Source organism: Mastomys coucha, unplaced genomic scaffold (assembly GCF_008632895.1).
Source record: "Mastomys coucha isolate ucsf_1 unplaced genomic scaffold, UCSF_Mcou_1 pScaffold5, whole genome shotgun sequence".
NCBI classification, from domain to species: Eukaryota; Metazoa; Chordata; class Mammalia; order Rodentia; family Muridae; genus Mastomys; species Mastomys coucha.
Window position 1 is genome coordinate 60375689 of NW_022196911.1, and position 11901 is coordinate 60387589.

Consider the following 11901-nt stretch of genomic DNA (forward strand, 5'->3'; position numbering starts at 1 on the left):
ATCCTGTGGCCTCATCCTGCAGGCTCCTCAGCATCCTCACATCTTCCTTCCCAACATTAGGAAAATACAAAAAGAGTTGCAACTACGTCAACGCAGAACTTGCTTCCTGACTGTTAATGTCAGACATTCTGTTTCCCTACTTCAGTCATTAAAGCACAGTGCAGGGAGTCTGGGTGCTCCCTGTCTTCCCTCATGGGCCGTGTAAGCAGCAGCCATCAGGCTGCATTGCCCAGCCCTGGTGTAGAAAGTGGGGCAAGGGCAGAATGGAAGTCTGTCAAGTAAATGTGCCTATCTGAGATACTCTTAACCTAACAGAATGTGCTTACATCAACAGTGGGAACACACACACTGATGACTGGAGCCAGGGGGAACAGGGAGGACCATCATGAGGCCAGAGGCTTGACCCTTTTGCACAGCGGTTATGTTGTTGCTGGGTTCCCATGCTGGGGACGAAGCTGCAAGGCTTTTGCAAATACACAGACTGGGAAGGCAAAGAACCTTCAAAGGGCACTGGTTGTTTTTTTATTTTTCCTCTTTCTGCTGAAGCTGCAGAAAGTAAACACAGGGAAGAATATTCTATTGACAAAAATTTCATTTATGTTCTTTGCGGTTAAGGCTACATGCAAGATCTACTCCATTATCTTAAAGGGAATGGGACAGTTTTATTTTTATTTCAGTCAGGAGCAGTTAATTAGCATTTCTAAAACTACTTGCTATAGGGACTTGGGGCATTGTGGCTGCAAAGAAATGGTATCTGGGAGAGAGTAGCAAGCCTCTGGGCTTGCTCTCCTCAGGAGGTATCAAGTCTGGCCCTGCTCTTTCTCACCTCCATTTCCCCATCTGCAGAGTGGGTCTAAACAGTAAGTGATTCATTTGGAAGCCTCAATGAAAACAATCCTCACAGAGCATCTCAGCCAAGCTTCCTCCTGCAACAGGTACTGCAGGCTAAGGTCTTGCCTCTGGATCCAGGCCTGCAGCAAGACTGGCTTCCAGGGCTGTCTATGGAATGAGGTGTGGCCAAGTGACTTGCTTTGGCAATGAAATGGCAGAAATGGCACATGTCACTTCCAAAAGAAACACTGGAAGCCCGAGTGTGACTCACCACAGTCTTGTGTCCTGTTTTTCCACCTCAGAGACAAGTGTGGAATAGAATCATCCAGGATGGCCTGGGATGGAAAGAAAGGGCTGCTGTCACTCCACAGGCCAGGGCTGGGAGCTGCTGAGATCTGGCACAGTTTGACTATTAGCACAGGTATGAAATGGGAGATACCCGCCATTACTGATACCACAAATCATGCTCTTGGGTAAACACAGAGAAACTGGACTTGATTAGAGCTGAAGACAAATGCCCATCAATTTCAAGTTGTAAGTTTCAAGTTCTCGGGGAACACAGGTAAAAAAAGACCATGTACCATTGTCTGTGTCAAAGAGACTCTCAGCACAGCAAGGGATCCTGCAGTAACTATAATTTATAAAGTGCTTACCACAATCAGGAATTAGCCTAAGGACATTAGATTTCCTATCTTATTTAACCCTAGCAATAACCCTATAGCGTGTCATGGCACTATGGCAGGGAGAGACTGTTTCCTTCGTCCTTATCCTCCCCATTGTAGGAAGGGCATTTAAAAATATATTTGTTAAAGCTAAAATTTTGAAGATGGGCACAGTCGTAAATGCCTGGAACTACACCACAGAGGCCATGAGCAGTAGCAGCAAGAGAAAGATTGCTCCCCTGATGTTGGCCCCTGGGGTGAGGGTGACCAGCTCTGGGGAGGACAAGGAGACTCTTCAAGAAAGGCATGTGTGTCATAGTGTGCAGCTTTCTCAAATATGCACCAGGGAGACAGGGCGAGACATGGGGAGAGAGATGTGCAGAAGGAACGAAATCCCTGGTGATTCAGCTGAGAGGAGGGAGCCTGGTCCAGCCACATCCAGGCGAACTCTGACTAGTTCCAGCCAGTGACATGTTAGCAGAGCAGCCTTTGCGGATTCTAAGTGAAAGATCGAAGAGCCAGAATACCAACAAATGCCATTTTGCTATTCTCTCTTCACCTTCAGCAGTACGGGAGAAAGAGTGGAGGGGGGTCACATGAGATTCACAGAGAAGCACAGACCTTGATGACACTCCTCTCCATACCAGCTCATTTGTCATGAACCCAACATGAAGGACCTTGACATTATGTCACTCGAGAGTTGCCATAGCAGAGTCTGACCCATCCTCACATACTACATGCAAGCTTGAATACTCAGAGCAGGACAAAACAAACCCAAGGAAATCGCCAGAGAATTCACATTAGGGCAAAGCTAGTCAAGGGGAAAAATTAGATGCCACTGGAAGTCCAATTCATATGCAGAGTCTATTAAGCTTGTTTTGAACATCAAAAAAAAAAAATCTTTTTTTTTAAAAAATATGTTACTCAAAGTGATTGGAAAACACAACTAGTCCCATGGCCACTAAAGAAAGTGGAAATCTGTCAAAGAATCATCGTATCAGAAGATTGTCCTTGGAAAACTGCTTCCTGATTTTACCACTCCATACAAAAGAAAGGCTGGACACTTCATTTCTTTCTTTCTTTCTTTTTTTTTCCGAGACAGGGTTTCTCTGTGTAGCCTTGGCTGTCCTGGAACTCACTCTGTAGACCAGGTTGGCCTCAAACTCAGAAATCCACCTGCCTCTGCCTCCCAAGTGCTGGGATTAAAGGCGTGCGCCACCACTGCCCTGCTGGACACTTCATTTCTACACTATTGCAAAATGCGAGAGATGAAGCAAAGTTGTCAAGTCATACAAACAATAAATTCAACCTAACTATATAGAAATATTCAACAGCCCACTGTCAAGTAGAAAGTAGAAAAGGAGGGTTCAATATTGGAGGCTCTACTCAAGACTGGGCATGCACACACATGTCACATATACACACACACACACACACACACACACACACACAATTACAAGATGGGAGTCTCTCATTGATTTAATTTGGTAATAACAAGTCAAATTTAACTTCAATATAAAATAAATTCTCAAAGTAAAATAATGTAATATGATTTTTTTTTTAACTTTCTCAAGGGCTGGTGAGATGGCCCAGCAGGTTATGGCCCTTGCCTGACCACCTGAGTTTGATGCCTAAAATCCACACACTCTATGCTGGAAGGGGAGAACTGATTCCCACAAGTCATGTTCTGACTTCTACATACACATGTGCACACATACACAAATAAATGATGTTTAAAAAACAAACAAACAAACAAACAAGCCTCTCACACTAACCACCATGCATTTACATTGAAGTCAGTATCATAGGCCCCTATGTATTACCACAATATCATAGTGCTTTTCTTTCAGTGCTTGACAATGGAATTAGGCAAGAAAATGAAGTAAGTTCAAATCAGGACAGGAAAGGACACAAAATTATTATTTGCAAAAGATACAATAATCTGCTGGAGAATCCTGTAACCTACTGAAATCCTGAAAAGCAGCGGCTAAATAAGAGTAAAAAGGCCAAACAAATTATTCTAATCCCCAACGCTACGGCAACAAGTCCAAAGCAGGTAACAAGGAAATTGTGATCAAGGAGGACCTAAACGGTAACTGCAGGAGAGGATCACAGATAGGCTTCAATAAGCAGATGCTGCTCCCAAGAAATATTCTCATGACACCTAATGTTGCAAAGACGGCATAGTCTCCATCTTGGCACCCACGTGTCAGAAAAGGCAGAGCACATTTCTTCCACAAGGCAGACATCTAGGTCGGACAGGATGGTCCCCCAGGCAAAGGCTCAGAGCTCTGGTGTCTGGGCCATTGAAGAACCCTAACAGAGCCTGGGGTGCGGGGTCCAGCCTGGCTTCACTGCCCCCACAACACTATGGTTGTAGGATAAGAATTAAGCTGTCTTTGCTCACAGCCCTCAGCTTCCTCCTGGAATTGATAAGGTAGGCCAAGGAAGCAAGTCAGAAATCCTCAAGCATATAAGGGACCTTTTAGTACCTGAAAATGGTACTTCAAATAGAGTACGTATGACTGACACTATCAATTTAACAGGGTCAGTAACTTAAAAACAAGAACGATGGGAAAAGTGAAACGCGACTTCTAACACACGCCATACATCAGAATGGCTGGCTGATGGATTCCAGACTGGCTTAGAATCAGGGCATCCCAGGCACTGCTGAAGGTGTTTGAACGTTTCTGTAATCTGGGTCTGAGGACTGGCTCTGAACATATACATAAACCATAAGTCAACAAATCCCGAACCACACATACCAGATTTCCTCATGGGAAGACAACAACAACAACAACAACAGCAACAACAACAATACCACCACCAAAAAGAAATCAGGAACCCACAGTGAAATATGTATATCAGGCAACTAAGCATGTACATATTTAGATATTAGAAATTACCTAAAAATCAAGCAAAGCTATGAACATGGATCTCGAAAATGAAGGAAAAACACAAATGCAGGCAATTTATGAAGAGCAATAAATATCCAGGAAAAAAGAAGTTTAAACCAGATAAAAACCAACGGTACAAGGAAACCAGGTAGCTATGGTGGACTATTACATACCCTAGACAGTATGTTATTGATTATGGGCACATATATTTGCTGGTATGCATATTCATATTCAAGATATAAGATGAAGGCAATTGATTAAGAAGGTTACAAGAGTATACATAATATGGTCACTATTTGCACATGCCGATGATGATGTCCAGGTCAACAATGGACTGCAAATACAATGGTGTCACTGATGGCTGCAGAGCAATCTTAGCTTGTTCAAGCACACGCCAGGAAACTCATACAAACAAGATTATTACCTCAGTGAGAGACTAGAAGACGCCTGCTAACTGACTGCATCTAAGTAGTAACTGTGGCTTCCAGTAGAAAATCACGAAACATCCCCCTTTTTCTGAACATCTACAAGGTTATCATTTCTCTGATAGATATTACTTATGCAACCAAATATAATGGTTAAAAATAAATTGAACTCTGTGGGGAAATAAACATTTATTCTAAAAATTATCTCTAAAGTTAGAAAATGGAAGTTACATCTGCTTCCTGGACAGAAAGGAGAGTTTCAATTTGCTAGACACCTCAGCCTCCCCAACGCAGCAAGGGTCACAGGTCCCCGAATTGAGGCGTGGAGAATCCTCTCTGTCTCCCCTGAACCTGCTCTCTAAGCTCAGAGAGCCTCAGCGCTGAGCCAAAGCATAAACTCACTATTTACCATCATTACAGAAAGAGCATTTGAAATAATCCGCTCTTGACTACTAATAAAAGGGATGATTACAGATCCCTCTAAAACAAATAACCACAAATTACTGTTTTAGTCACACGGCTACTAATTTACTTTTTTAAACAGCCACAAGAAAACAATGCTTCTTATCACCCATTATTAAAAAATTACCAATCAGTGTTGATGAATTCCTCTGGTCGAGAAAAAAATGGGAGGGGAGATGATTAATTGCTACTCAAGAAGGAAAAAAAAAAAGGCTCCTCACAATGACTTGCAGGTCTGGGCCGAGAGAATTCTCCACGAAACTCAGGCAGCCTCTTGCTGACTGCAGAGACCAGGCCATTTGAGGGTAGATGGGACAGGCCTGTAGAGTAAGGGGCATGGAGAACCAGGGGCAAAGGCCCTTCTCTCTCCCTCTGCCAGTCTGTCATGAGTGGATCAGTGTGCTCTGCTAGCACAAAGCCACAACTCAGCAGGAGGCCCTGCCTGGGCTCCCAGGACTCTCTCTATTGAAGAACTTGAGAGGAGTCTCTGGTCTGGAGAGAGCCCTGCTGCACTCATAGAAAGAGGCTGCAGAAGCGTACATTCGTTGGTCTGAGAAATCCAAATCACAGCCAGCTTTTGCAAAAGCAGGTGATGACTAATCTAGACTTGTTCTGACTTTCCCCTCTGGTCCTATTGATCTGCGGATGGCTTTCGGAGACCTGCCGAAGGACGAGCAGTGGCTTCAGGCAAAGGGTCCTCCTCAGTGGCTTGGGCCAGAGCAGACATGCAGGCCATGCCAGAGCTCCGAGAGGCTGTGCAGCCTCACCCCCAGCTGGGGACCACTGGCCAATGCCTGGATTGCCTGCAGCTCTACTGTGCAGGCTGTGCTGCTGCCTTGAGGCTTGGCAAGGCTGCAGGAGAAACCAAGCCCTCTCAGCTCTGTCTTGCACACACTAGCAGTCGAGGAATGCAAAGGAGAGCGCTAGAGACAAAATTTGTTCCACCCCCCCCCCCAACTTAGCACCTCTAACACCCACGCAATCCAGTGCAACCCAAACAGCCTTGCTCCCACCTACAAGCCCATTGCTACTTTTGCCTCCTCTTGAACTTTACCCACTTTCCTACAAGGGCAGATCCCCCCATGCAGAGCTGTTGGGCAGTTACCGTTGGAACCCATTTCCAAGGCCACGTACATAGAAGGCTAATGTTTTCCAAAGACTGGCTGAGCCTTAAAGGAAAATAAGCAGAACCTTGAGGTCCATCTGGTAAACCCTTCACCAAGCCAGGCTCCCTTCAACCTCATCTCAGCCCTCTAAGATGGGGGCTTGCTGTACTCCCCACACACAGACCGAAAAACAAGTCCTTCAACGGCTGGCTGACTTCGCTTCTTACATCTTCTCTTTCACCCTGTGTGTCTCTTGGGTGCTAAAGTTTCCGCTCAGCTCTGTGTTTCACCCAAGACAAATCAGATATCACTTCCAAGAAGAAGAGTCTCTCAGGATGGGTTACAACCCAGAAGACACTAGGCCCTATGGAAGATTTAACAACAACAACAGAAAGCAAATGGTGCCATGCATAAGGCATAAGCTAAGCCCTACCTTGAGTCCACAACCCAGCAGCAGCTGCCCCTCCCTCCTCTAGGTAGCACTGCCATTACAAAACTCAAAAAAGCAGCATCAGGTGCTCTCCCCGAATCTTTTGAACTACTCTCCTTGAGTCCTCTACTCACAATGCATACATCTTCTGATACAGTTGCCAAGGAATTTCAGAGAACCCTCTGCATGCCACACTGTCTCTGCCTCCAAAGGAGCTTAAAATCAAGCTGGGAAGATGATGGACAAGTTAAAGACCGCGCTCCAAATGAACCATGAAAGCACAGCTCACTCTTCGAATTCAGGCTCCAGTGAACAGAACTTCCATTTGCCTGGCACTGTAATATTCCCAGAGTGGAACAGTGTACCGCCCAGAGGAGACAGCCAATCATCTTACACTGAATGACTGAGCACAGCTTGCCATCCATAAAGAGTTAGAACGCTGGCCCAAAGATCCTGAAGCTACTGTTAGCCATTTCTCTGGGATGACTCCACCATCATTACAATTAGCTCCACAGGGCAAACTTCATTGTTCCCATTTTGCCAAAAAACAAACAAACAAACAAAAAACCAAATGTGCAGAGAGCTAATCTCAAGATCATTAAGCACCCATGCAAATGTGTCCCACTTGATAATCGGTGTTCCTAGCCAGTAGGCACAGACTGGCCAGGGAGAGCTTTCCAGAGTAGGGTCAGAAGTAAAGAAACAGATATAGGAAAATCAAGGCAGAAACGTGTGCTCTGTCTAGAGATGACCAAAGCAGGACCCCAGGTAGCCTTTGAACTCACTATGTTGCCTTCCTGCTTCTACCTGCAGGTGGATTACAGGTATGTATCACCATGTGGTGCTAAGAATTGAACCCGGAGTTTCGTACATGCTAGACTAACACCTTACCAACAGAGCATTTACCAACTCTTCCTACAGTTGCTATGCTAAGTTGAGGAGTTCTACTTAAATATGCCCAGTTCAAGGCAAAGTGCTAAGAACCCAAGAGTACATGTAAGGAGAACAATCCCTGCATTGTTCAAGGAAAATAAACCAACCCCCAGAAGTTTTCCATTTCAAAAAAAAATCCCAAAATCTGTGAGTTACAGAAAGTGAGCTAGGTGGGGAGCCATGAAGAAGAACAACTCTCAAGCTCACCTCTCTACCAGAAAGAGGGAGCTCACTATTTTCCAAAACCATAGGGGTAAGACTTGAGTGTCTGCTAAAGGCTAAAGCACTTTATGACATCACACCTACCATCCAGACTTCCAACACTATGAGCTGCTAGTGAATGAAGATACTATGAAGCAAACCATGGCCCCTTTCCCAATGCACAGGGTTTAAGTCTCTCAACATTCTCAATAAGGAAGAAGAGCCCCACGCCACCTCCTTTCATTCCCATCATTGGCCAGAAGTAAACCATTTTAATCTTGGCAATAAATATTGACCGAGCACCAACTGTCTACAAGGCACTGCTGTATGCCCTTGGCGTGCAAGGGCGATCAATACATTCTATCGGAGACAGACGGGCAAAAATCAAAAAGGTACAAGCTTTCAAATAGTGGCAAGTGTGGACAAAAATGAAAAGGATGATGGGTAAGAATGAAGGGAGTGAGGGTAGTTTACCTGAGCCTGTGAGCCAAGTCCTGATTGATGTGAAAGCAATTTGGGAAGACCACATCCTCAACCAGGTAGTAAAAACTGGTGGTCAGCAAGAACAAAGTGGAGCTGGGCTTGATGTGTCTGAAGCACAGGAGTTCAGAGACAGGGAGAAGGGAAAACAAAATGGACATGCTGAGACAAAGGGGGCAGGGTATCCAGAGGGATGTGGTTGTGTAGGTCACCGGAATGCTGGGAATACTAAGTGGAAGGAGATGGCATTGGGACTGTTGGAGCAGTAGAGTATCGTGAACTAATTTTTGCTTTGAGAGTTCACTCTGAACTTCATCAAAACAGATACAAGTCAGACCTCACTTTATACATGTTGGTCATCCACCTAAGAGCTCAGCAGCTCTGACATATAAGCAGGGTGCAGCCCTCGTATTTGTACTTCTAAGAATGTTCTTTGAATACATAAGACTACTTTTTTACAAAAAAAAAAAAATTCAATTTGCTTTTGCCTTTTTTTCATTTCCCTCATGAACAAAGGTGAAAAATATAATTCCTATGACCGTGCCTCAAAAAACTCACAACTTAAAAACAAGTCCTGAAGGAAGAGAGGAGCCAGGTGGCATGAAGTAACATGAATGCCTTCCCTGAGACAGTTAGATCCTAGCACCAATCTAACACTCCAAGAGAACACTGGGATACTAAATGGGCTGAGAATAGTACTCCATGAGAAACAGAAACCTGTGGTCAGAGTGAGGGGCCTACGGACCCCTGGGATGTCTACTGCCATCATGTATGGCAGATCCCAGAGAGTGACCCAGTGAAGCCAAAAGAGTAAAGAATGGTCAGCTTGACAACCAACAGCTACAGCCCCAGTACCAGGAAAACACTATCTCAGCATCCAGCATACCAAAGACAGTCCACGTGAGGCTATATTTGTGGCATTACTGTGCCAAAAATCTGGGCTAATCTGACTCTGCTATTCATAAGTTCCCCCTCATGTTAAAGCACATGTGTTTGGGAAGGGGAAATGAATCCAAGTCTAGTTTAGACGCTTGGAAACGCTTAGGTTACTTGGAAACCATCTGGAGTTCCTGAAAGCATGAGAAGCCACCACATCCCCTGCCCTCAAATGCCCACTGTAACTAGGGCAGTATGCTTCCATCCTGTCCTCTATTCTCCAGGGAAGTCCCCACCCCCACTCTACCAGGTGCCAGTTCAAGCTCCACTTCCCACCCAAGAAAGGTATTTGGTTTCTCAACAAACCTGGCTGAGAGCACTCTGTGTGGAGCTTGCACTTGAATTGCACCCAAGGCTAGGCTCTTCTTCGCTTTCTGATTACTTTAAACTGCACACCTGAATTCCTTTGACAACCACACAGAAATCCTGCTCTGGGCACGCAGAATCCATGAAAAATCCCCTCTATCTAACAAGCCTGTGTTTCAAGAATGTCTAGCTTTGGACGGGACCCACTAAGAATCCTTATGTAACCTTAATAGATCTTGGCGCCCCACAGATCCGCTCCTGGAGACACTGGCCCAGATCTAGTCCGTGTTCACCAAGATGAGAGCAGTCTGGGTCCTGCAGATTCCTGGGGCCAAGCTGTTCTGGACGGGGAGGGAGCAGAGACTGTCCCCATCCCCTACCTGGCTGAGAGCCTCTGATCCTCCTCTCTCTGATCCTCCTCTCATCTTCCAAGGGAGTTGAACCTCACTTTCGCAGCCTCCCTCCCTCCACTAAAATCAGTCTTGGGACCAAGCCTACAGCAGCGCCATGCCACCAGCACCTTCCCCTTCCTCGCCATCCTTTCCCCACCCCCAAACGCTGAGGGGGAAAAAAAACAGCCAGGAAAGTGATCCAGCATCTCATACAGTCACAGCCCCTGAAAACAAACACGGCTTGAGTGGGGAAGATGGGTGTCGACCAGGCCCAACACTACCTCAGGACCCTAAGCAGCCCTGAACTGGGCGCAGGGAGGAAGGGACCTCCAGAGGCAGCCAGCGACTCGGCAACCAGCCACTCCAGCAGAGCAAACACCTGTTTCCAGGAAGAATCGCTACCAGAGGAAAAGGGAGTCCCGTGGAAAGGAAGAGAGGGCGAGGTGAAGGGGCAGCTGGGGACGCAGGTGAAGGATGCGTCACTCTCTGAGCTGGGAAACCCAAGCCTAGACCGGGAAGCGAGCAGGGGTCGGGAGAGGAAAGGTCGAGCCAGCCGGCCCTCACGGACCCAGGAGGGACGCACAAGCTCCAGGCCAGGCAGCTCCATCACCTGCGCCTGGCAGATGCAGCCCCGCGGGCGTGCCGGCCCGGGGTGGCCAGCGGGTGACCTACCTGCCCACCGTCTGGTTGGCCAACTGGCGCATGCGGTTAAACTGCTTCTTCATCGTGGCCCCGCTGCCGCGCTAGCCCGGGAGCTGGGGAAGGACGGAGCTGCCCGGAGCCCGCCGCAGGGTTACATGGCTCCCGCGCCCAGCCTCCCGGGCGACGACGGCGGCACTGCGGAGCCTGGGGAGCCGCCTGGCCAGCGCCCAGCCTCCCGAGAGCACCTCCGCCTAGTCCGCCCGCGGCATCCTTCTCTGTGCCACGCCCGGGGCCGCCCTAGGCGCCCAGCGGTCAGCCCCGGCTGTAGCCCCCAAGCCCCAGCCCGGCGAGCGAACCGGGGAGTCTCCGCAGGCTGGCTAGCCAGCTGGCCGGGTGGTCCCCGTGCGCCTGTGCGGAATGCGCCGTGCATGCTGGGACTTGTAGTTTGCCGCTCCCACCTTTCCTCTGTCCAAAGTTTGTAAGGACCGCTTTTGTGCAGAGGTTGGGGAAGAGAGTATGGCCAAGGCGGTTAGGCTTTAGCCTTCTAGTAAAGGAAATATTTTCGTGCTTGAATGGTGAAACCAACGACACAACAACAAACAGAGTAAACGTCTGGATCCTATTGTATCTCAAGCGAATGTGAGATGTTTCAGTGTTGAATTCATAGGAAGACATGCTAGGGGGATGTGTTCATTAAATTGTATAAGGTCACCTTATTGGTGCTCAATCACAGGGTTAAGCATGGGGCAAAGGGGTTTCGAACTAGACATAGCATGCATCCTAAAATGCCATCCTTAATCTTTTTCAAACCCAGTAGGTAACCAAAAGTTTACACAGGATTGAATCAGTAACATCTTATCTACTAGCACGACCTGAGACAGCTTTCTTGTATGATTTGGATTCTATTTGCATAACTATGACCATCTCCTTTCTGCCACTAGACCTGAGTGGTTATCAGCTGGACAGCCCACTGGCATCTCCCAGCTGGTTGAAAGCAATTGTGGCTCATTAGACTTAGAAGGGGGCAGGTGTGGGAGAGAGCAAACAGATCAACAGGTAAAGAAGCCTGATGGCCTGTGTTCAATGTCTAGAACATATATGGTAGGAGTAAAGTAACTCCTACATGTTGTCTTACATACATACACACACACACACACACACACACACACACACACACACACACATACACACACACACA

At 46.9% G+C, this 11901-nt stretch overlaps 1 protein-coding gene across 3 annotated transcripts in view; it reads right to left on the reverse strand.

Annotated features, from left to right (window-relative positions):
* Arhgap44 (Rho GTPase activating protein 44) overlaps nt 1-11100 on the reverse strand; it is a 170702-nt gene extending 159602 nt beyond the window's left edge. For all 3 annotated transcript variants that reach the window (XM_031354908.1, XM_031354907.1, XM_031354909.1), the window contains exon 1: nt 10734-11100. In XM_031354908.1, the coding sequence (XP_031210768.1) occupies nt 10734-10786 (53 nt within the window). In that variant the 5' untranslated portion in view covers nt 10787-11100. The remainder of the gene's footprint in view (nt 1-10733) is intronic.
* Between the last annotated feature and the right edge of the window lie 801 nt (nt 11101-11901).